Below are 26,287 nucleotides of genomic sequence, written 5' to 3'. Positions count from 1 at the left end.
CTCTTTGAGGACAGTGACAGTTTTTTTGCTTTTTTTGTAACCCCAGCACGTAGTACAGTGCTTGGCACATAGTAAGACACTTAATAAATGGGTTTTTTTCATTCGTTAAATTAATTTCACTAATTGAAGGAGAACAATAGAACAGGTAATTTTGGATATGGATAATACCTCCTAGGAAATGGCTCCCCATCTTTGCCTCACAGAATGTCATTTCTTCAATATTTAGCTAAAAGCACCATAAGAACTTTTGTGATCCCCTTCCTGTTCCTTCTCATCTATTCCCACTTAACTATCTTATATTTATTTTATATACATATTCTGTGTATATTTATTCTGCATAGTCTTTAGGTGCTTGAGATGTACATGTTCCCTCCCCTGATAGAATATAAGCTCATTAAGAGCTGAAATTATTTCATTATTTGCCTAATGCCAGGTGCTTAATAAATACTATTGATTGATTAAAAATTCAAAAATATTTACAATGGAATTTTAAAGACAAGTCTACAAGCCTTTAGTAAGGGCCTGCTCTGTGTATAAGTAAATGCATAATAAATGTTAGCCTTTGTAACTTTAAGCTGAAGCTCACATTCCCTTTGTACTCATCTGTTTCAATGGAAGAAGTTGCCCCAAAGGATGGCAAATAACTAAAAATATGCCTTCTATTTAGATAAAATGGATAATTCACATATTGATAATTGGGAGTTGAATATAATTAAAGTTGATTATTTTTTCAGATAAATATCCCAAGAAACCCAGGGTTGTAGGATTGAAATAGAAACTCTTCAGACAGATTTGTCTTCCTATGTTTCAGCTTTGGTATTACAGTATTAATGGGGTTTCTCTAATTATGTGATTTTATTTATTTGTCCAGATGATTGAACTGTAGTATTCACTTTCTTTCTGAGACTTAGTGAGTAAAGATTACACATTAGCGATAGGAAGGTACAATATTTGATCATAGTAAAAATTCTATTCTTTTGTAATTCTCAGTGATTGAAGGTTTAACTAAAGAGTAAAGTAGCTGGGGCAGCTAGGTGGCACAGTGGGTAAAGCACCAGCCCTGGATTCAGGGGGACCTGAGTTCAAATCCGGCCTCAGACACTTGACACTTACTAGCTGTGTAACCCTGGGAAAGTCATTTAACCCTCATTTCCCCCCCAAAAAAACAAACAAACAAACAAAAGAGTAAAGTAGCTTTAAATTGTAAGTGACACACTTTTTAATGTATGTTGTATATGGACTCTGATTTAATTATTTTTCCCGTAAATTTTTTTCTAAAGGAACCTCACCCTCCAAGATTATCAGCAGAAGAAGTTGTACAGAGACAGACCAAAACTGACACTGCAACCTTGAACCTCTTCCATCATCTCCCTGAACTCAACTCATTCTTTATAGAGGTAAAATTTCACTTCATAACATCACAAAACATACTTATTTTTAAATCATACCAACTATTATTCAATTACATTTAGTAATGGAGGGGGATACTTGAACACGTGATAGAAAGCCATAGCAAAAAGACCTCTGAACCTGATCAGAAGACCTGAGTTTGAATCCCACCTATGCTTCTTCCTACTTGTTTGATATTGGTCTTAACCTCTCTGAGTCTCAGTTTCCCAATCTTTAAAATGGCGATATTTACCATACCTATTTCAACAATGTTGGGAGCATCAAATGAGTTATGTGAAGTACTTTATAAAGATCAGAAATTTGACAAATCTGTTGTTTACAATAACTTACAATTGGCTTTTTTTTTTTTTTTTTTTTTTTTGCGGAGCAATGGGGGTTAAGTGACTTGCCCAGGGTCACACAGCTAGTAAGTGTCAAGTGTCTGAGGCAGGATTTGAACTCAGGTACTCCTGAATCCAGGGCCGGTGCTCTATCCACTGTGCCACCTAGCTGCCCCACAATTGGCTTTTGAAAACACTTTTCCTTGCTTTTTACTTTGAAGATACCTAATACCAAGCAGAAGTCTGAACTGAGCTGCTTCTTCTCCCTGAGATTACTCTATATTGGGTACCAGCCTCCAGTGGCTCCCTAATATCGCCAGGATCAAGTAGAGAGTCCTTTGTTTGGCACTTAACACTTTTCACAATCTCTCTCCTCACCTTTCTTGTCTTTGTTTCCCTCCACACACCCTTTGTCCCAATGATCTGGCCTATTTGCTGTTCCTCACAGATAATGCTCTGTTGTCCCATCCCCTCCTGTTGACCTGGTGATCTGTCCCTCAGGCCTAGAACTCCCTCTTTACCTCTTAAAATACCAGACTTCTTTCAAGACTCAGCTCAAATGACACCTCTTTGGAAAGTCCTATATGGTTCCTCTGGCTGTCCAAGCCTTCTCCTCCAAAGCTACCTTCCACCTAATCTGTCCTAATCTGTAGGTATCTATTTTTATATGTTGCCTACCACATTAGGATGTACGTTTCCTGAAAGCAATGACTATTTGGCTTTTTTTTTGGTATCCCAACTGCGTAGCACAGAGTAAATTCTTAATAATGCTTACTGATTGATTTATACCTTCATAAAAGGGTGAGCAAATAAGTAGCTTGCTATAAAATGTGTCCACAGAGTTTGCCAAGAGAATTTTAGTCCCTCTCAGTGACTTATGCGTCTATATTCTTTTTTTTTTTTTTTTTTTAGTGAGGCAATTGGGGTTAAGTGACTTGCCCAGGGTCACACAACTAGTAAGTGTTAAGTGTCTGAGGCTGAATTTGAACTCAGGTACTCCTGAATCTAGGGCCGGTGCTCTATCCACTGTGCCATCTAGCTGCCCCACGTCTATATTCTTTTAAGTCATTGATCTAGGTGAGGTTAATCAGTGAAGGAGTTGAGCAAATAACAGAGGTGATGTTGTTTTCATTTAATACTCTACTGATCTATGATTTCATCTGTGTGGCTATTCCTACTATTAATGCCAGTTACTACTCTATACTTTTTTTTCCCATCTTTCTTTTCATTATAAGCTTACCAAACATCAGCAGACACAAATATTTCAGTATGTCTGTGTCTCATTCCAAACTTCTTTCTTTTCCATGTATTTTTAATGCTTCATTAATGCTTTTTTTTTTTCATTTCTGATTTTCCTGGCATGACTACATCACTAGCTGCCAATTCCTTCCCTCCAATAGAAGCCCTCTCTCTCTTTTTTTTTTTTTAGTTTTTTTTTTTTGTGGGACAATGGGGGTTAAGTGACTTGCCCAAGGTCACACAGCTAGTAAGTGTCAAGTGTCTGAGGCCGGATTTGAACTCAGGTCCTCCTCAATCCAGGTCCGGTGCTTTATCCACTGCGCCACCTAGCCGCCCGTTCTTTTTTTTATTAAAATTTTTTTCTCTTATTAATCTGTTTTCCCATTACCCCTACCTTCACATTGAACAAGTAAAAAAATCTCTGAGAAATAAAGCCCTCAGGGTATACATGTATAATCTAGCAAAGCATATTCCCTCACTGGCCATGTTTGAAAATGTATGAATTGTATGCCTCTTTATGCATTTTGAGTTTACCAGTTCTCTAACAGGAGGTGAATGGCATGTTTTATCTTCATTTTTTTTTGTATTCATAGTTTATACTTGTATCCATCAGTGTTTTAAAGTCTTTTTTTTATGCTCGGTCTACTTTATTTTTAATTATAAAATCAAACATCAATAAATACAAACATTCAAATATAAAGTTGTTTTTCTCTCTAATGCTATCATTGTATAAATTATTCTCCTAGTTTTGCTCACTCTTCTCTCAATCAGTTCATAAAGGTCTTCTTGTTTTCCTCTGAAAATGTCTGTTTCATCATTTATTATAAATGGTACAGCACTATCCTGGTACATTTATATATAATACAATTTGTTTAGCCATTGACCATTCCCAAATAAGGAGGTACCCCCTTAGTTTCCATTTTTTGGTGCCAGTGAAAAAAAATGGTTAGAAATAGTTTTGTACATAAAGATCCTTTTCCTCCTTTTTAAAAAATTTCTTTGGAATACACCATAGGCCTAATAGTAGTAGAGCTGGTTTTTTTGTTTTTGTTTTTAATGTATAAAGTATTTTATTTTTTCTGTTACATGTAAAGATAGTTCTCAACTTTTGTTTATACAAGCTTTACAATTTCAGATTTTTCTCCCTCCCTCCCCTCCCTCCCCCTTCCCCTAGACAGCAGGTAATCTGATATAGGTTATATCTATATATCTATATACATATAGATATAGATATATACACACACATATATATATACACATAATAACATTAATCCAATTTCTGCATTAATCCTGTTACAAGAGAAAAAATCAGAGCAGTGATGCAAAACCTCAAAATAGAAAAAAAAAAAAACAGCACCCAAAACAAAAGAAATAATATGGTTCAATCAGCATCTATACTCCACAGTTCTTTCTTTCTTTTTTTTTCTTGGATTTGGAGATCCTCTTCTATCATGAGTTCCCTGGAACTCTGTACCATTGCATTGGTGAGAAGAATATAGTCCATCACAGTAGGTCAACACTCAATGTTGATGATACTGTGTACAATGTTCTTCTGGTTCTGCTCATCTCACTCATCATCAGCTCATGTAAGACCCTCCAGGTTTCTCTGAACTCTTCCTGCTCATCATTTCTTACAGCACAATAGTATTCCATTGTATTCATATACCACAACTTGTCCAGCCATTCCCCAATTGATGGGCACCCCCTCAACTTCCAATTCCTTGCTACCATGTAGAGAGCAGCTATAAATATTTTTGTACATGTGGGTCCCTTTCCCCTTTCCATGATTTCTTTGGGCAAAAGACCTAAAAGTGGAATTGCTGGGTCAAAGGGTATGCACAGCTTTATCGCCCTTTGGGCATAATTCCAAATTGCTCTCCAGAATGGTTGGATCAGCTCACAGCTCCACCAACAATGCATTAGTGTTCCAATTTTCCCACAGCCTCTCCAACATTTATTATCTTCCTTTTTTGTCATTTTAGCCAATTTTTTTTTGTCATTTTAGCCAATCTTAGAGCTGGGTTTAAAAAGTATGGACAGGAAAAAAAAAAAAAAGTATGGACAGGGTAGCTAGGTGGCGCAGTGGATAGAGCACCGGCCCCAGAGTCAGGAGGACCTGAGTTCAAATCCAGCCTCAGACATTTAACACTAGCTGTGTAACCCTGGGCAAGTCACTTAACCCCAATTGCCTCACCCCCCTCCCCCAAAAAAATCAATGTTAAAAAGTATGGACAGTTTGGTAAACTTCTGGGCATAATTCCATATTATTTTCTTGCATGGCTGGAGCAATTCACAATACCACAATAGTGTATTAATATACCTGTTTTCTTTCAGATACTCCAACATTTATCATTTTCCTATTTTGTCATTTTTACCAGGGTAATGGGTGAACCTCAAAGTTGCTTTAATTGCATTTCTTGAATTATTAGTGATTTAGAGCTTTTTTTTGCAGAGCAATGAGGGCTAAGTGACTTGCCCAGGGTCACACAGCTAGTAAGTGTCAAGTATCTGAGGCTGGATTTGGACTCAGGTCCTCCTGAATCCAGAGCCGGTGCTTTATCCACTGTGCCACCTAGCTGCCCCCAACATGGGTTTTTGATAGCTTGACTTTCTTCCTTTGAAAACTGCTTGCTCTGAAGAAATTACCTGTCAGATCTACTGATGGGGAAGGAGTTCATGACTAAATAAGAAAGAGAGGTTCATAGAAGATAATTTTGATTTCATAGAATTAATAAGGTTTTGGATGAAAAATAAGCCATTGCAGCTAAAATTAGAAGAAAAGCAGAAAAGTGTGTGTGGGAAATCTATACAGCAAGTTTCTCTGATAAAGGTCTCATTTCTAAAATATATAGGGAGCAGAGTCAAATTTACAAGAATAAGCCATTCCCTAATTGATAAATGGTTAAAGCATTTGAATAGGCAGTTTTCAGAGGAAGCAATCAAAGCTATCAATAGTCATATAAAAAATTCCTCTAAATCTCTAAAAATTAGTGAAATACACATAAAAACAACTTTGAGGTACCAACTCACACCCATCAGATTGACTAAAAAGACAAAAATGGTAAGTGACAAATACTGAAGGGATATAGGGAAGTAGGTATACTAATGCAGAGTTTGCTAAATTTTTCCCACTCATGACCCCTTTTCACCTGAGAAATTTTTACAGCACCCCAGTTATATGGGTATATAAAATAGGTATATATAACCTTTTACTGTTGCCAGATTTTTTGTGACCCCCACATTGTTATGCAACCGCATATGCAATTGCAACCCACAGTTTAAGAAGCTAGGTACTGATGCATGGTTGGTGAAGCTATCTTTATTCTGGAAAGCAGTTTGGAGCTATGCCTAAAAAGCTATTATACTTTGCCTACCCTTTAAACCAGCAATATCACTACCAAATCTATACCCTAAAGAGATCAAAGAAAGAAGAAAAAGACTCATATGTACAAAAATGTTAACAGTTCTTTTTGTAGTGACAAATAAATTGAACCCGAGGCAAAGCCCATCAATTGAGAAATGTCTGAACAATTTATAGTATATGAATATGAAGGAATATTGTGGTGTAAGAAATGATGAAAGGCATAATTTCAGAAAACCTGGAGACATTTGTATGAACTGATATAAAGTGAAGTAAGCCAAGCCAGAAGAGCAGTTTACATAACTACAGTAATGTAGAGATAATCAACTTTGAAGGACGTAGTAATGACTGTGATCAACAGAACGACTAACCACAATTCCAAAAGACTTATGATTGAAACATGCTATCTACTTCTAGCTCCCGTCCCCTCCCTCTTGTTTTTGGCAGGGGAGAGGTGTGGCAGAACATGGCTAATGCAGAAATTTATTTTGTACAATCATTTAAAAAAACCCACAAAACTGCTTGCTTATATATTTTGACCATTTATCCCTTGAGGAATGGCTCTTAGTCTTAAAAATTTGAATCAGTTCTTGGATATAAAACTTTTCTGAGATAAACTTGCTTTAAACATTTTCCCCCTAGTTACCAGTTTCCCTTCTAGTTTTTAATAACTTAGATTTATTTTTGCAAAACTTTTAAATTATGCCTAGTCAAAATTGCCCATTTTATGTCCTATGATTCTCTCTGTTGCTGTTTTAGTCATGGAATCTTTTCTTAGCCATAGACCCAAAAGGTAATTTTTTTCTTTGCCCCACCCCTCATTTGTTTATGGTGTTTTATGCCCATTCAGATTGGAGTAAGTGTAGTTCTTGGTTTTTAGAATTTTTAGTTGCATAGCTAATTTATTGATCTGTTCTTTTGTTGTTGTTGTTGTTGAATTATGCCTTCTAATTCATCCTCCATCTTATGGATTAATTTATCCCATTCACATTCTTAATTGTTAATTTCCCTTCAGGATAGCTCTAATCATTAGGTGTTTTTCTTTGCATCAATCTAAAATATAATTCTCTGCTGTATCCACATTGTTGATCCTAGTTTTGCTCTATGGTATCCAAGCAGTACTAGCCTAATCCTTTTTCCACAAGATCATACAACCATCATTTATGAAGTACATACTATATGTATCAAGTACTTCATACAAGTATCAGGGACACAAAGACAAAAAAAAGGTTTCCACCCATGGGGAGCTTAAATTCTTTAAGGGGAAATAGCATATGTATATACGTGTGTGTGTGTGTGTGTGTGTGTATACACACACACACATACGCACACATATACATAAACATACAGAGACACGCATATGCACACACAGGTAATAACAGAGAAGTGGGAACATAAGCAGCTTGGGTGATCAAGATAGAGCATGCATAGGGGTTATTTTCTAAGGTAGATTCTGAAGGATACTTTGGATTTTAAGAGATAGAGTTGATAGATGTGAGAAACAGGTGCAGACCACCTTCTCAAAATAAGTTCTTTCAGAAGTAGCTTTGATATGACAAAAGCCTTTAATGCATTCTCATGAGAATGGGGCACCCACAATAAAACCAATCAGTGAGTCCCGATGCTAAAAGCAAGCACCTTGTATTTATCCTACTCCCTGCCACAATCAGTCCCTCCCCATGGCCACCATAGGTTGCTAGGCACAGGTTCACAATCTTCCCGGAAGAGTTCTAGCTAAATTCCCCTTTGTATGTTACCTCTCCCATACACATACACCTACATTTGACCCATGATTGAGGTTTTGGACAGGAGAAGAGAAGTTAATATTAATAAGTCTAATACGCAAGCACAGTAGTGACTAGGGTTAACCTTTTAGCTACTTTTTCTAGGCCACCAGTGACAGTCAGCTCAAATGGATTTCTCTCTCTAGCCCTGAAAAACTTACTTTTCCCTTTCTTGAAGTGATGTAATTCACTAGATAGTGTTGCCCTTCTGTTCCCTATATGGGCATGCTTCCCTTGAGAAGATCTCAGGTGCCAAGCTATTTCTCAGAAGATTTCACCATGTATCAAACCATTTTTGCTTCTCACAATAGATTTGTTTGCAAAGCACTGTCCTCATATTAACCCACTAGGTAAGTTGAGCAAGTAGTACTATCTCCACTTGAGGGAGGAGGGAACAAAGAGAGGTGAAAGGCCTTATCCAAGGTAATAGAGGCGATTAGTGGTAGAGGCTGAACGGAGGGCTTCTGACTCCCAGCACATTGCTCTTTCGTCTCTCAACTTGATTTGGGATTTTTTTGATTTAAACTCCAATGTTTTTCTGTTTCCCTGTTAGGGTATCAGTGATGGTGTTCCACTAGTAAAAGCTCTTGTTCCCAGGAATCAGCCTCGTTCTTTTATGACTCAGGGTAGCCCAGAGATACTGGTGAGTTGGATTTTATCTTTTTTCAGAGCCTTTTGTACTCATGGTACTAGTGAAATGCAAAAAAAGCATAATAAAGTCACTTAAATCATATACAAATACATAAAGAGAACATAAATAGATCAGTCAAAGATATTTGTTTTGGCTTACAAATGCTGCAGTAAAAGTAAGCCATAGCAGAGTTACTTCATTGTTGATCAGTCAATTTCTGGTCCTAATTTATGTAATAATAAATATACCTAAGAATGATAGCACTTGCCCTCAGATGACCTATTGTGGATATACTAATGATTTTTGAGAAATTAAGGGAAAATGATACATTATTAAAATTTAGTAACCAATCAAAGTCATAGCTGACAGCTAACCTTGAGTGAAAGTAAAGAACAGAGTTCTTGTTGGAAATGTTGAGAATTTCTTTATATTTTACACAGTTAAAAGGCATAATTTCTTTATAATTTTTTTAATAATAAACAATTTTATTTATAGTTTTGAGCTCCAAATTTTATCCCTCCTTCCCTCCCTCCCTTCCCCTTTCCTTGAGGCAGTAACAATCAGATGCGGGTTATACATGTGCAGTTATGTAAAACATTACCATATTAGTCATTTTGTATAAAAAAAATTGAATTTAAAGAAATGAAAGAAAGTGAAAAATAGCATGCTTCTTTCTTTGGAGGTGGATAGTGTACTTTATCATTAGTCCTTTGGGATAGTCTTGGATCGTTGTATAAAAGGCATATTTCTTAATCAGTTATATAAATATTGAAATGTTAGAACCTCAAGTCATCAGTCAAAAGGGAAAACTAATTCATCTAATTTCACTCTTTGTATGTTGTTTTCCAGTTAACAGTAAGCATGAACTGTGTAATCGGAACCCATGGATGGCTGCCTTATGACAGAAATATTTCTAATTATTTTACATTTATCAAAGATCAAACTGTAACAAATCCTAAGTAAGTACATGAATAGTCACAGGTAAACAGTAGCATTCCTTCCCTTTACCTTATTACCTGGCAACTAGATTAATTTAGATCATCTTCTTGATTACTTGTGGCAGCTCCGTATGTCCACATTTCTGCTTGCTAGCCTGATTTAATTCTCAGCTCTGCCTTGATCTTCATTTCATATGTGCCCTTGAACTCCCAACTTCTTGCCTAATTGTTCATCTACTTTTTTTCCCCTCTGAATTAAGAATATTACTGACTCTTAATTTTCGAAGCCATGCGTAGTCTTTTCAGTGATTCTATTTATGGTCTCAGTGCTAACATCATTGGTTTTAGCAACAAAAATTTGATTATTGCCCACCTACTGTAGCTTCTTGATGTCATCTCATAAAAAACTATTCTTCATGAAAAATTCCATATCATAAATTATATTAATGTTGGAAAATGAATATATTGCCTTGAAGACATTTGTTGTGTAGTGAGATGAATTGCATTTATATTAAAGAATATAAAATAACAATGAATTTCTGAATAAGGTAGCAGAAAATACCTCTGTTTCAGTTTATCCAATTGCTTAGAAAAATCCTTTTTTGTTAATGTGTTTACAGAACTCAGCGTGGCATAAATGGTCCTTTTGCTCCAGGACTGGATATTACTTCAAAGCTATTTGTAGTATCACATGATGCGAAGTTATTATTCAGTGCAGGACACTGGGACAATAGCATTCGAGTAACATCACTAACCAGAGGCAAAATGATTGCACAGCACATCAGGCATATGGGTAAGGATTAACTTTAATCTCTGGAATAAATACATCTTTTATACTTACTGTGAGCAGTCTTAGTCTAACAGAAGTAATGATGAAACATACTTCTCTTGGTGGACAGATGGGGAACTGCAGGTGGGGACTGTTAAATGTTTATTCTGTCAGTTGGTTTAGCTTATTTTCTTTATTACTAGGAAAGGTTCATGTGGTAAGGAAGGTATATCAGGAGATTACCATGTTTAAGAAAACAAATAGCATCAATAAAAAATTATTTTAAAATAGGAAGGCTACAACACATGGAATGTTAGGAACAACTGCCAGGACAGGCACGCTTGGCAAATTACAGCTGCTGAGCTGGATTTGGTCATGGCTGTAGTTTACCTACTTCTGTCCATACCATGGGGCTGCAAATGTAGATTTGCATAAAATGCATCAACGGTTTATTACAGATAACCACAGGAAAGATAGATAACTTCAGAGAGGGGGAAAAAAAACATTTATGTGTCACATACTCTGTGACAGGCATGGTCCAAAACAGTTGTTGTTTTTTTTTTTGTGGGGCAATGGGGGTTAAGTGACTTGCCCAAGGTCACACAGCTAGTAAGTGTTAAGTGTCTGAGGCCGGATTTGAACTCAGGTTCTCCTGAATCCAGGGCCGGTGCTTTAACCCCTGCGCCATCTAGCTGCCCCGGTCCAAAACATTTTACAAACATTAGCTCATTTGATCCTCACAACAACCCTGGGAGGTAGGTGCTGTTATTATCCCCATTTCATAGTTGAGGAAATGGAGGCAGACAGAAGTTAAGTCACTTGCCTGGGGTCCCATAGCTAGAAAGTGTATGGGGCAGGATTTGAACTCAGGTATTCCTGACTCCAGGTCCAGCACTTTGTGCACCATGGCATCACCAACTTCCTCTCTTTTGGGACTAGAATTATAAATGAGAACAATACCAGCCAAATTTAGGTATTTGGTCACTCTACCTAAACTTAGTCCCTTTTGTAAAATTTTCTTTTTCTTCCAGATATTGTGACCTGCTTATCCACAGATTATTGTGGAATACATTTGATTTCTGGTTCAAGAGATACTACGTGTATGATATGGCAAGTAGCACAGCAGGTAAGTGCACTTGCCTAAGGTAATGTAGATATTAAGTGGCAGAATCAAGATTTGCATTCCTAGCACACCCAGTCCAGAGCCTTTTCCAGTATACTGTGAAAAATCGAATTCCTTATATCCAATTGAATCAGTGTGGGCAACTTTTAGATAGTGAGTAGTAACCCCAGTTATGACAGCTCTGTCATATTTGTTCATGATTTGGAGGCAATTTCAATATTAAGTACATTATTATAAAACTAGCCTGTAGGAAGATGGCCTGACCTTCACTCTGTTGTTTTGCTAATAGGGAGGTATTCCTGTGGGCTTAGTGCCCAAACCCCTCCAGATTCTTTATGGACACACTGATGAAGTATCTAGCGTTGGCATTAGCACCGAACTAGACCTGGCAGTGTCGGGAGCAAGGGTAAGATTTTTGCCTTTTTTTAAAAGATGAATTATTTTTATTCTAAGTGTCAGGGGAAAAAACCCTAAAATGCATTTTATTTTTAAGGTTCTTAGCCAGTAGGTAGAGACAACTATATGGCATTTATATGGGAATCTTCAAAGAAAGTTGCATACAGAAAAAAAATGAAAGCACTTATGACTTGTTGCCACTTGAAAAAAAAAAATGGAATTCCTGCAGTTAGAGGTCTGCTGAACGGCGGTTTGGAGGGGTCTTAAGGTGTAAGCTCTTTGAGGGCAGGGCCTGCTTCCTTCTAGATTTTGCATCCCCAGTGGCTGCCATAGTGCCTGGAATATAACAGACATCCAAAAGATGCTCATGGAATTGAAAGAAATGAAAGACGGGATAGACTCTCAGGATGGGGGGTGCTCCAGAAGATGTGTGATATTGTTGGAGTAGTCTTGTCTGTTCTTATTTCTGTCTACCCTCCCCAGACTTACTTCTGCTGCCCCCTTCTGTTATCTTTGCAGGATGGCACTGTGATTGTTCATACAATTCAGAAAGGCCAGTATGTGAGGACTTTGCGGCCACCATGTGAGAGTTCTCTCCTATTGACAATTCCCAACTTGGCCCTGTCATGGGAAGGACACATCATTGTCCATTCCAGCATTGAAGAAAACACCACACTCAAGGTAGGCACCACTTGCTCTATTACTGCAGCAACCCTGGACTGTCTGTAGGGGCAGCTGTTAATTCAGTCCCTCACTGAATTGGTGTTATGTGGGCATTTTGTGGAGAGCAGGGTAGATTTCTTCCACTGTTCATATCTACACGAGGAGAACTTCATGTCAGTGCTGTATGTTAGTGATCTGTTGTACTTTTTAAAAATACATATGAAAAAGAATGGTGTTATTATGCTGGAAAAATTAAGTCTGAAGTGGACAATGTGTAAAATGTTTCTCTTCTATCTTCTGTGCAGTAATTTTGAACATTAGAATTCCTATTTTATGAAGAAAATTGCAAATGAAATTTTGGGGGATGATATGAGTCTTTGTCAAAATTGCCTTTTTGTTTCTCAACATTACCCAGGAGTATTATTTTAATGTCTTTTAATAAATTCTCTGTCAAGTAATTATTATCTAATCTTCATTTGTAAAAGGGAGAAGATACTATACTTCCTTGGGCTATTCTGAAGATGAAAGGAAATACTGTGTATATAAATGTTTGGCAAGTTGTAAAGCTCTTTACTAATATGTTATTATTATCCTTAATAGAAGCTCCTGAATTACTTCCCTCAACATATTTTTTATTTTAAATTTTCTAAGGCTCAGAAGTCATTCTCTGTTATAGCCACAGACTTAAATAACAAAGAAACAAGAAAAAGAAACAACTTATTTTTTAATAGATACCCTAAAATATTCCAATATTTTAATCTCTACAGGATAGAAATGCATTACATCTCTTTTCTGTAAATGGAAAGTATCTAGGGTCTGAGGCCCTTACAGAACAAATATCGGATATGTGTGTAGCTGGAGACCACATCATAGTGGGCAGCTTGCAAGGGTTCCTGTCCATACGAGATCTGCACAGGTAAAAAACTAGAATCACTTAAGAAAAATGCAGTATGATTAAAATAATTGACTATATTTGTCAGATGCAAGTGTCTCCACTGTGATGCCTCCTTTGGCATGTGTGACAGGAATGTTGAAAGGTAATGTCATGTTCCATGCTTAGGATTTGAAAAGCTCTGTCACAGCAACATTTGGAGCAGATCAGGCAGTTCATATAGTGTCATGACAGGGTGCAAGTCCCTGGGGTGCCAGGGCAGAGGAGTGTTTTCTAGCATTGTTAACATATTTTTGCCCAATGCATGTGATTATCAGAAACAGTGTCACCTTTGAAATAAGCAATATCTTTAACTAGAACATTATCTTTAACACATGACTCTTTGGGACTCTCAGGGTGTTGGTTTCCTCATTATACAGTTTTATGGTTGGACGTCTTGATTTCTAAGTCTTTCTACCTCTATCATTATATGCAAAAGTCTTAGTGCAGTTTGAAACTATTATTTTACATATTTTTCTTAATTCATTTCTCTTCTAGCTTAAATCTGAGTGTCTCCCCATTAGCCATGAGGCTGCCCATCTACTGTGTTTCTGTTACCAAAGAACATAGCCATATTCTCGTGGGTCTGGAAGATGGCAAACTGATTATTGTTGGTGTTGGCAAGCCAGCTGAGGTAATGTTTACCATCAAGAATTTTCTATCTTCAACTGTTGATAATCCTCTTTTTGGGGGGCAGCTAAGTGGCACAGTGGATAAAGCACTGGCCCTGGATTCAGGAGGACCTGAGTTCAAATCCAGCCTCAGACACTTGACACTTACTAGCTGTGTGACCCTGGGCAAGTCACTTAACCCTCATTGCCCTGCAAAAAAAAAAAGAAAGAAAATCTCCTTTTTTTCCCCCCTTAATTCCAGTCTCTTTCCAAAACTAGACTTAGGTCTGCTAAGTAGCTTATGAGTACATAGTGGGAACTCTCTTGATTTCATTTTTACAAATGCCTAATATGTCAGTTGCCTTTCTTTAGAAGCATCTTCACTTCATAAAGAATACCCTCATGTAGCCCTGCTGACAAAGTGAGTTCCCTCCATGGCTGGTGTAAATTTACAGGAATAGGCTTCACCAATTCCTGACTATTTGGGTATCAAATAACCACTTGTTTGTGGGGCAAATACAGCTTGTACTTTATGGATTATAGCAACTATACTCGAGAATTTGAGTTTCAATATAAGTAAAAACAAACAGGACATTTTTAACCTTCAGTGCTAGAAGATATCCTTGTTGAGAGATCTGACACTATGACACCCTCTCACATTGATTTCACAACAAAAAACCTCTGTGGAGACTCTAGTTTCTTAGGATTCTTCTATCATAGCTGTGAACTTTTTTGTATGTGAAGATTCTTTTTTGACAGGTTGGTTTTATTTTTTAGATATATTTTAATAGAAATATTAGATTTATGAAGTGCAGGTGGTGATAGCATTTCTGTGTTATAGTATCTCTTCAAACATTTATATCATGTTTGTGATGTAGAAGCTTTTCCTGAATGATGGTTTAATACAAAATTTCTAGTTTAATGTAGCCTTCTTGTCTTTTCCTGGTGTGACAAACTTCTGTGAAACCTTATATTTCTCTCAAAAATATCTGTCTCCCAGGGCAGCTAGGTGGCGCAGTGGATAAAGCACCAGCCCTGGACTCAGGAGGACCTGAGTTCAAATCCAAGCCTCAGACAATTTACACTTATTATCTGTGTGACCCTGGGCAAGTCACTTAATCCTCATTGCCCGACCAAAAAAACAAAAATATCTCCCATAAGCCTCCTTGTCCTTTCTAGTTGTAATAAGTAGCCTGCTCAGATTTCCTTTTAAAGTTTGCTTTCCTCTCTGTAGATCTCTGAGTTTCATAGTAATTGTTATTGATATAAACCAACACAAAGATAAGATTGACTTGTTTTGTATTTATTTTCCTAACTTTTTAATACTTGACCATATGATTTATATGTGTATATTTCACACATAATAAGAGGTATATGCCACTGATATATAGCTGTCTTTTAGTAGTTCTGCTCATCCACTTAAGAAAATATTTTATACCTCCATCTTCACAGAATGTACTATATTTACAATTATGCAGCATCAGCAAGACTCTAGAGATTCCAGAGGGTATTTGGAAAGGTAGAACTTAATTTAGACATCATGCTGCTGACTTAAAATATATAGTTAAAATGTGACCATTTATTCAAGATTTAAGCACAGTGTAGATTTTGTTATATATTGAACAAAACTCTCAAGGTAAGAGTTTATTATTTTGTAACACCTAGAAGTTTCACTCAGTAATTTAAAATGTAATATAGGAGGCCCATAAATATGATTCAGGGCATCTAATATGAGACATAAGAAATTACAGCTACTTATTTCTTTAACTCTCTTACTATTATGAAAGTATATAATTTGAACATTTATAGTATAAATTGGCCTCAGTTTTCAGGGGTAGAGGGCTAGAAATAAATTTTTAGTTTTCTTAGGTCAGTTTATTTACTACTGTATACTGTACTTAAACTATTTTAACTTTGTAATTTCTTATGTCTTTAATATTGGGCATCCAGAATACTTGTATTTTTCATTATATTTTAAAATTTCCTTCTTTTAATTATAAATTTGCTCCTAGGTTCCAAACAACTACCATCTACCCTTATTATTATTATTATTATTATTATTTTGGTGAGGCAATTGGAGTTAAGTGACTTGCCCAGGCTCACACAGCCAGTAAGTGTTAAGTGTCTGAGGCCAGATTTGAACTCAGGTCCTCCTGACTTCAGGGCCGGTGCTCTATCCACTGCATCATCTAGCTGCCCCTTAATTATAAACTTAAGAAAAAGAAACATTTCCATGTGTACAAAAGAAAAACTGGGGGTTACATACGAAACCACGAATCTCTATTGTATACAGTTTAGTTTTATTTTAATATATAACTTAAGCTGGTAGTACCAGCACTGTACTGCTTGTCTTGTTTCTCTTCCTGAACTTTTTTTGGGGTGTATTTTAAACAAAGTTTCATTGACTCTTTTCTTTTTCCTTTTGGCATTATTATCACTATTCCCCCATTCTAAATATTTACCACCACCATTCGTCTCTTTTAACAAATAAACACAGTCTAAGAGCAAACAGTTAAACACATACTGGCCCTGTCTGAAAGTATCTATTCTATAGCTCGTTTTATCTCTTCCTAGAGAGTGGGGATCATGATTCGTTGTCAGTATTTTAGAATTGTGATTAGTCATTGTGTGACTCAAGAGTTCTTAAGTCTTTCAAAGTTGCATTCCCTTACAGTGTTGTAGATATTATATAAAACAATGTCAGTTATTATATAAAATGATGTTGTCATTATTATATAAATTATTCTGCTTCTGCTCTCTTCATTTTGCATTAGTTCATGAGTCTTCCCAAGATTCTCTGAAACTTCAATAATTTCTTAGGGTAAAATGATATTTCATTATATTCATATATCATAATTCTTTAGCCATTCTCCAGGTGAGAGCCCCCCAGTTTGTTTTCAGTTCTTTGCTACAACAAAATGCCTTGCTTATGAATATTTTCCTATACACATCCTTTCCCTCTTTTTTTTTTTTAGTGAGGCAATTGGGGTCAAGTGACTTGCCCAGGGTCACACAGCTAGTAAGTGTCAAGTGTCCGAGGCCAGATTTGAACTCAGGTACTCCTGACTCCAGGGCCGGTGCTCTATCCACTGTGCCATCTAGCTGCCCCCTTTCCCTCTTTTTTTTAAGGTTGCTGGGTGCAAGAATGACCAATTTAGTGATTTTGGGGGTATACTTCCACATTTTTTATAGTGATTGAATGTTCACATGCCCTTTATTGATTAAAAGTTCATTATGATTTAGTCAGATGTGTTTAATATTTCTGCTTTTCTGGTTTCATGACATTTTATGCCCTAACAACACATGGTTAGTTTTTGAGATTGTGCCACTTCTCTACCCTTCCTTTTTTTACCTAGCTCATCCTAACTACTGGTTCTTACATTTCTTTCTCTGCTTTTAATTCTCCTACAATCTACCCTCCAGAGTTCAAATTTGTTTTGCTCATATATCCCCTCCTTCTTAAACTCCATTCTTCTGACTTTGCTTCTTTCCCTGTTGAGTTTAATGTCTTTATACACTATCTCTGTGTATGCATGTGCCTGTGTGTGTATTTTCATTTAGTCCTCTTTTGTTGTGGTGGTTTTTTTGTTTGTTTGGGGTTTTTTTGGTTATAGAAGAGGTTCATGAAGGTCTTTTCTCTTCAGTGGCATTTACATACTCCTCTTATCCAGTATTTCAGTTACAAGGAACAAGAAATTTCTCTTCTCCATTTCTTTTCTACATATTTTATTCTCTTTCCTTTAAAAACAAACAATCCAGAATATGCCCCATCCAGTCCGTGTGTTTATCTTTCTTAGCTCCCTCTGAGACTGTTAAAGACTGTTTTGTGGTTACTTTCTTCTTCTGGGTTAATCTCTTGGGGATCTCTTAAAACAGTATTCTTCATTGTGTTCAGTGGTTTCTTTTTACTCATTTCTTTAGTCTCAGTTTCTGCATTGGGACTTTGTGCTAGGCTCAGTCTGAAACTTCCACCACAGTCTGGGGTGAGGTCGGGAGGCTCTGATTGGTCCTCTTCTCTGCAGTCTCGCTGTTGTTGTGGTTCTGTGGGATGTCTGGGGCCAGGCCCCACTCTCTACCTTGATTCTTGTCTTCTGGTAGCATGATGCAGACCTTGGCCTCAGCTTTTTCCGGACTCCTCTGTTTGTACAATCCCTTGATACTGAAGGTTGTGCTCAGTCACAGAGTTGTCTTCTCTTGAGGAGTACCAGGTACTCCTCAGTGTGCATCACTTTGCCTCATTTTTCTGCACAGTGACCTGTGGAGGCTGGCTGGGGTTCTGACAGGCCACGGTCACTATCCTACTAGCTTCATTCTATGATTCCTAGAGTTCAAACTGGCTTCCATCCCAGAGTGCTTCCCTGTTCAGTCCTTTGGACCATGCTAGAGACGAGAGAACTTCCAGCTGGCTTTGGAGCCAGCAAGCTTGTGCTGGTGTCCAGCCCCCCACCCCTGGCATTCTCCCTCCTTAGAACATTGGCAGGCTTCAGGGCCATTCCCCCCTTCTCATCACAACCCTTTTTTCCCCACAAGTTTTCTGGCTATCTTCTTATACAGTCTGACCTGAATGGAAGAGCTTACTGTTTTTTCTCTTTGATGTTCTTGATCTTTTCTCTTTTTGGTGCCCTTCTCAATGTATTTGCAATGTGGGTTGGAGAGCTGTGACCTTTTACATCACCACCTTAATCATAAGTTTCCCACGGTTACATTTAAAGCCCTCTTGTATTACAGTTTTAATTTAGACCTGAGAACATGTACATGTTTGATGGTTAAGTATTGAGTTCTTTCTCACTTTAAAGGTTTACTCAATTTACAACATGATTTTTGTTGAACAAAAGGATTCTTTTAAAAAAAAAAAAGGATTATTTTTACTAAAGAGCATTACTATTAGAACAAAGTAGTTGTCTAGTGTTTTAAGTCACCTCTTCCTTAGCAAACATTCTAACTGAATCTTGGAATATTATTGCATCATTTTAAATGTAGTCCAGTTTGTGATGATAGTATAAATTTTTTTCTTAAATGAATAAGTATATTAAAAAACATTTATAGTTACTTAAGTCTAACCACGTCAGTGGCATAGTCCTTCATGTTAACCAAAAAACACTTCACAAGTCCATGAGACATGTTACAATTGGATTTCTTATAAGAGAAATGAATATGCATGTGGAGCTCCCATACCAAGTACCAAGGAGTTCACATGCCAGACAAAAGGTTGCATATTTGTGAGTTGCAAGGGGTGGGGTAGGTGGGGTAGAGTGGAAGGCAGTCCACTTCCAAATGGGAGAAGCATGGGTGGAGAAGGGAGCAGTAAGGGTTGGAAGGAATTGATCCCCTCCTAAAGGGGAGGAGAAATGCAGAAGAAAGGCACAGAGGGGGAATGTGAGTAAGCAGTGCAAGGAATTAATTGCGATTTGGGGTTTCTATGAGGTCATCGCGCATGGGCGTGCACTGGGGTTTCTGATTTTAGTCAAAGATGGGGGTCACAGAAATCCCAATTCACAATTAATTCCTTACAGCAGGATGGCAAAAGGAGCATTCTTTTCCCTTAGGAACTGCTAGACTATGAAGATATGTTGGTGTGCTTATCTACAAGGGTCCCATCTGCAGAGTTTCTCAGTCTGGTGCAGACTGACTCGTACCTGTCTTGTAGACGGTTTGACCTTCAAGGACACACAGGGAGTCCATCGAAGGGTGCAAATAACAAATCATGTCAGCTAAGGAGGGGGGAGGTTCGTTCTTGACTTGTATTGCTTACCCTAGGTCTAGTATGGCAACTCAAGACAGAATTTTCTGTCCTCTTCTCCTTCCTTTGTTCAGTCTAAACACTCCTAAAGGATATGCATACCTTTTTTATTTCTAATTTTTTTCTATTGTTAAATTGTATTTTCCTAGAAATCTTATTCAGGAAAAATGCTCATATGTAAACATTATTGATTGCTTTTTTAGACAAAAACAGTATTTTATCCTTGTTCAGCCTCTGGGAATGATTTTAAATACTGTTTCAGATAAAAGATAAGCAAAAAGGAAAAAAAAATCACAAAATGTAGAAAATTTAGACATGGGGCAGAGAGGAGTGGGCACCAAAAGTGTGATAGGTAGGAAAGAAATGCATTATTGATTGACCAATGATTTCTTGGCAAAGTTGTCAAGAATCATCAAATATGAGAATTTAATTTTTACAGAGCAAGACTATTCAGTTTATTTTCTTAGTATTGTACCTTTTAACTATTTATGAAAAAGAGATACTGAATATAGTTATTCATACCTTTATTGATACATCAGCCAAAAGTTATGAGTTAACTATACTAAAAACATAAGTATTTGTTATTTACAAATTTTTCACAATAATCACCTGGCATGTCGATTTAATTTATACCTTTAAAAATAATTTTTCATACTTTGAATTATTTTTAACAGATGCGTACAGGCCAGCTGTCCCGAAAGTTGTGGGGATCCAGCAAACGGCTCAGCCAGATTTCAGCTGGAGAGACAGAATATAACACTCAACATTCTAAGTGATTACTGCTTACAGCTGCTACCATTGATCACCAAAACTTAATTTATTTTTGTCACTTTAACCAAATCTCTCGATTTTATGATGACTCAACATTTTAAATTCTGAAAATCATTGGTAAATTATAAAATTTATTGTATGTGTACTATATTTACAAAGGTACAGAGTCTTGTCTTCATCATTTTAAAAATTCTTTATCTAGTCCCAGTGAATCAAATGGTATTAATGCTCTTTCTTGTTCTGCACCAAAGTTGAGAAAAATACAAGGGATTAGACTTAGTGCTTGTTCTGTAATCTATTGTTTATAGTCTGTAAACCATTGTATAGTCCAGATTTTACTTCTGAGAAAACTAAGATAAAAATCAAAGAAAATGAGACTTATTTATTTTGGTTATATTTATCATTCTAAACAGTACAAGATATGGTACTTAACTATAAAAAGTTTATAATAGGATATTGGAGAAAAAAGAGGGCTTTTTACATAAGCTTTTTAGGCTTTTCTTTTTAAATTGACTATTTAAGCAACTGAATTGATTTTTTTTTTTTGGAACTCCTCCTGAATTTAAGAATTCTTCAAGTCTGTTGCACTACTGCTGGATGTTCCAAAATCATTTGTAGTTAAAGTACAAGGATGTATGATAAACCCAAAAGAAATATAGAAATTGCTACATAACCCTCTTTCGATAAAACTCACCACATAGATTTCTGAGAAATTACTCAGATGTATTTTTATCTTAAAATTATAAAGTCCAAGGGAAAAACAGAGGGACAAGGGGTACATTTTTGTCCTTTTGATTTATTAGTAGTTGAATTATTTAAATAAAAGTTAATAAATTCAAATATTCTATGCAGGATTGACAGTCAGATCCTTTGAAATGCATTTGGAAAATAATAATTCTACATCTGCATGATGTTATATTGTGTAGCTTTTATTATTTCTGAACTTTTTTGTACTAAGCAGATTGTTTTCTTGACGTTACTAGAAGTCAGCAATTATATCCCAAGTTGAAATTGTGTTCTATTTTGACCTTCCTTTGATGTGATTTGTCTGTTAATTGGAAAAATGTACACCATTTAAAAAGCAGTCATTGAGATATAGTTCTTTTAAAAATGCATATATTTGCAACTGATGTTTGTGATAACTAGTTGGTTTAGATTGATGGACTTAATTCCTGTTTAATCTGGTTAAATGCTGAATGTCAAAGCATTCATTGTTCAAGACTAACAAGAAAGGATTGGTTTTATTTTAATAGAAAAAGATTAAGCACAATGCCCTTATAAAACCACCTTTTATACTTCTAATGTAATGGATTGAACTCACAATTCTTTGAAACAATAATTTTCTATAATATTCCACATGGCATAGTTTTTTCTACTTTATTTAATTAGATCTATATGTATGATTGTGTTTATTTATTTTTAAAGTTTTATTGATGCCTTCTGTTTTTAATATCACAGTTTAGTTTTTTTTTTTTAATTAAATCTTTTCATCCTCAAATAACTTGAATAATCCAGGTAGCATCTATTATTGATCTCTTTATAACTATTGGTTGTTAAGAAATTTTAAATAAAAAATTCTATGTAGTGGAAGTTTTTAAATAGATAAGACATAATAGGAAGGGTTTGATATTAAGGAACATTAAAAGAGAAGGATGTGTTTCTATGGTTTAAATCAGTACAAAATTTAAAAACGAAATGCACTAGTAAAATAAGGTAAAACATATTTAAGAAGGATATTACAGTGGAAATATTTTGATGTCCCAAGGATGTGTACAATACATACAAGGATAATGTCCCAAATGTGTAAACTAAAGCAACTGTGACTGTAAAATTATGTGACAGGCAAAAAGGATTATATAGTGGTCTTTGAACAGAAATCTCTAGATAATGACTTTTGTTTTATTGCATTTATTAGTTAATTTCGTTCAATTTTAATAGAATTATTGCTAGAATTAATAATCAGGTAACTGATAAAATATGGATATCTGTGTATATGTTTTAGTTTTGCCATTTTTGAGATTTTATCAAGTGGGAGGAACATAATGTTTCTAAATGGACTGAAAAATAGTAGTTTGTTTTAACCCAAATGAAATTAGAACTTTGTTTTGAAATTTCTTTTAAGATTTGTACAGAGAGATTTAGATGGGGTCACTTTTTATTTATTTAAAAATATGCAAAATTAAGTACCAGATGATATTTTAATTGGAAGTTGGTACCTATACAAAATGCTGAGTATGTCATTGGAATTTACTAGTATATTTTGATTTACATTAAAAAGTGTCATATTATGCTTATTTTCTAAATGGAGAAACAGTGAACTTTCTCAGGTTTTCTACTGTTTAGAGAGAAATATATTTTGTGGTACAAATGCTATAGGATTTGGTCTTAACAGGAACTAAATAGCTAAGGCCAATTGTATTACTAGATACCCTAACAATAGGATGCTAGTTTTCTGTAATCCTATTTCTATCAGTTTTTAAAAGTATAACATGCACTAAGGTACAAAGAAAAGTTAGCATCACCAAGTTTAAGATAAGACCACTTTTTATAAACGATTTTGGAATTCTAAAATAATCCAGAAAATTATATACATTTGTTGACCAACAGAAAATACAAAGAAAAATAATGGATAAAATCCAAGAGAAGTAATATAAACATTTTGGACTTCATGCAAAAACTTTATATTATATAAACTAAGCCCATCTCATTAGTTGGGTGACTCTGGATGAGATCACTTCTCTGAGCTTCCATTTCTTCATGTAAAATGAGGAATCTAGGTATTTTCTGGCTCTAAAAACTCAGGGGTATTCACAATCACTTAAGGAAAAGAATCAGAATTAGGATTTGCAATTGATTCTTATAAAACCCAAAATATGACTGTTTTAAAGTCTTTTTGTCATTTTAAATTTTCTTAAAATTCTGATGGAAGTACCCTGAATTAGTGAATACAAAGGATGACCCAGGTTCAGATCCTACCTCTGGCACTTAATACCTGTGTTGGCATGGACATCTTCGCTCCTTTGAGCCTCTGGCAATGGGAGACTTTTTTTTGGCGAGGCAATTGGGGTTGAGTGACTTGCCTAGGGTCACACGGCTAGTAAGTGTTAAGTGTCTGAGGCTGAATTTGAACTCAGGTCCTCCTGACTCTAGGGCTGGTGCTCTATCCACTGTGCCACCTAGCTGCCCCTGGGAGACTTTTATTTATACAGGACAATGCAGTGGCTGTGATTACATTTTGATATTGGGCTTACTTCAAGATAAAAAGCTAAAAAAAATGTTTATTTTAGTAATTTCAACCCTTCAACTTAATTTTTTACTGTCAGTTTTTATCTAAAATGGGGAGGGGAGGGGAAGGAACAAGAGGAAAAGGAGGAATAGGAAGAGAATTAATAATGGTAGGTAGTTAGGTAGCAAGTAAAAAACAAAATCCTGTTGTAGTGAGAAATAGAGACCCTATGAAATATGAAGCACATTTAAACCTGAAAAGAGAATGGGTTTAAACTTTTCATTTTCATGTGAAGCTCATATTGCTATCTTTTCTTCTAATAGCAATTTGGGTCCAGTTTGTGAATGTTTTTTGTTTTGTTCCCCCCCACCACAAACCCCCCCACCCCGGGCAATGAGGGTCAAGTGACTTGCCCAAGGTCACACAGCTAGTAAGTGTCAAGTGTCTGAGGCTGGATTTGAACTCAGGTCCTCCTGAATCCAGGGCCAGTGCTTTTTCCACTGCGCCACCTAGCTGCCCCTGTTTGTGAATGTTTTTTTTTTTTGAATCTTCATTCCACATACATCCTTGGTAACTTTTAGCTATCTTATGAATAATAGTCACTTATGACATTGAAATAAATTATGTTATAAAATATTATCCTTGAGATCACGTAAGTACATTTTCTATAACAAATGCCAGCTTTTTTTTCACAGGGAGTAGTAGTGAAGCTTAATATATATTTTTTTCAATCTGGAAATTATCTTTGTAATTTGCATAGAGAAATTAAATGTATGTCAGTTAATTAGATCTGGGAGTCCTGAAGTGACTCGTATCCTTATTTTCTATTTTGTCCCAATAGGAACAGAATATACTGTAATAGTCATCTGTTTCATGATTAGAGACCTTGTTTTTGTCATGATGTGCTTCGTATTGCCTTTGCCCTGCGAGCTGTTGTGGAAAATCTTTCAGATGAACTTCAGAAGTTTAACTTTATATATATATATATATATATATATATATATATATATATATATATATATATAATTTTTTTTTTTTTTGCTGGGCAATTGGGGTTAAGTGACTTGCCCAGGGTCACACAGCTAGTAAATGTTAAGTGTCTGAGGTCGGATTTGAACTCAGGTACTCCTGAATCCAGGGCCGGTGCTCTATCCACTGCGCCATCTAGCTGCCCCAACTTTCTATATATTTTTAAGACTATAGTATGCCAACATTACAGTGATAAGTTCCAAGTAGATGCACTAAAAATTGGAAGAATTCATCAAAAATACAATAATTTCTTGGCTTTATTGGGGGAGATGATTGATATGTAGTACCAATTATGTCATTTAGAAATTGAACTTCTCATTCCTTTTTCTTTATCCTGTTTAACTTCATCAGCCAGCCTCAGTGTTTGCTTTCTGCCACTCAAAGCACCTGAAATTATTCTTCCTAAAAAAAGTCCCTCGTTTTACTCCACTTCTATCATCTATTCCCAACCCCTTTTGTAAAATCCACCATAGAAGTTACACAGGGAAGAACCTTGCCATTAATAGAGAATCATTCTTAAGACTAATTTTAATCAAAGGGAGGGGTAACTATTAGTAAAAATTTCAATATAGAGAACTGCAATTGCTGATTCATTATCTCATACCTAGTCCCTATTCACAAATATTTGGTTTTGAACCCCCTTATGCCATTATTTTAAATGTCTTGATTTCAGCTGACTAGTCTTCCAAAAATCTTATTAGATGAATAATATTTCATTACCCCCTTCCCCCCCACTTAACAAGGGGTTTGGAGTGGATACATTTTTATAAGCAACCTTCCCCTCCCTCCCCTCAAGTTTTCAGTCAAAATTGTTACTTGGTCACTGTCTTCAACCTTGGTTTAGGACTTTTTTTCACATTTGTTTAGAATACATATCTGCCATATGTTGATGTGAATATAGAGGTCATCTAACAGAAGTGCAGGCTTTTAGACAAGTCACTTAACTTCTCTTGCTAGTTTCTCATCTATAAAATGATATTGTGGGATTATATGAAGTCTAAGGTTGCTTCCAATTCATAATCCCCTAACTTTTCTTTGAATAGTATATAAAACCATGTGTCAAGGTCTCTATATATTCTTTGATTTCTTCCCACCAATGTGCATTTTTCTAATGAAACCATTGGTTAACCTTAGTAAAATTTTAAGTAAAATCTCTTGGAGCAGGTTTTATATTTTTAAAATTTGCTTTGTGAGCCACATATATTAAAAACCTTTATTAATCCATTTCAAATCTTTTGTCTTTCCTGCTTGAAGATAACACTTAAAATAGCTAAAAATATGAAGGCCAAGTGTTATTTGCCATTACTAGTGCTTTGAGATCAGTAGTATGGTTAACATTTTGCAG

At 35.9% G+C, this 26,287-nt stretch overlaps 1 protein-coding gene across 1 annotated transcript in view; it reads left to right on the top strand.

The window, feature by feature from the left end:
• Positions 1-24,860, top strand: part of NBEAL1 (neurobeachin like 1) — a 177,966-nt gene extending 153,106 nt beyond the window's left edge. The window contains 10 exon segments of the mRNA XM_043997392.1: positions 1,281-1,397; positions 8,668-8,757; positions 9,595-9,704; positions 10,304-10,476; positions 11,484-11,578; positions 11,865-11,981; positions 12,491-12,652; positions 13,402-13,550; positions 14,064-14,199; positions 20,591-24,860. Coding sequence (XP_043853327.1) covers positions 1,281-1,397; positions 8,668-8,757; positions 9,595-9,704; positions 10,304-10,476; positions 11,484-11,578; positions 11,865-11,981; positions 12,491-12,652; positions 13,402-13,550; positions 14,064-14,199; positions 20,591-20,692 — 1,251 coding nt within the window. The 3' untranslated portion in view covers positions 20,693-24,860.
• The last annotated feature ends 1,427 nt before the right edge of the window (positions 24,861-26,287 follow it).

This window comes from Dromiciops gliroides, chromosome 3 (assembly GCF_019393635.1).
Source record: "Dromiciops gliroides isolate mDroGli1 chromosome 3, mDroGli1.pri, whole genome shotgun sequence".
Taxonomy (NCBI): Eukaryota; Metazoa; Chordata; class Mammalia; order Microbiotheria; family Microbiotheriidae; genus Dromiciops; species Dromiciops gliroides.
The sequence above is the reverse complement of the archived record's forward strand: the minus strand, read 5'-3'. Positions and strand labels throughout refer to the sequence as shown.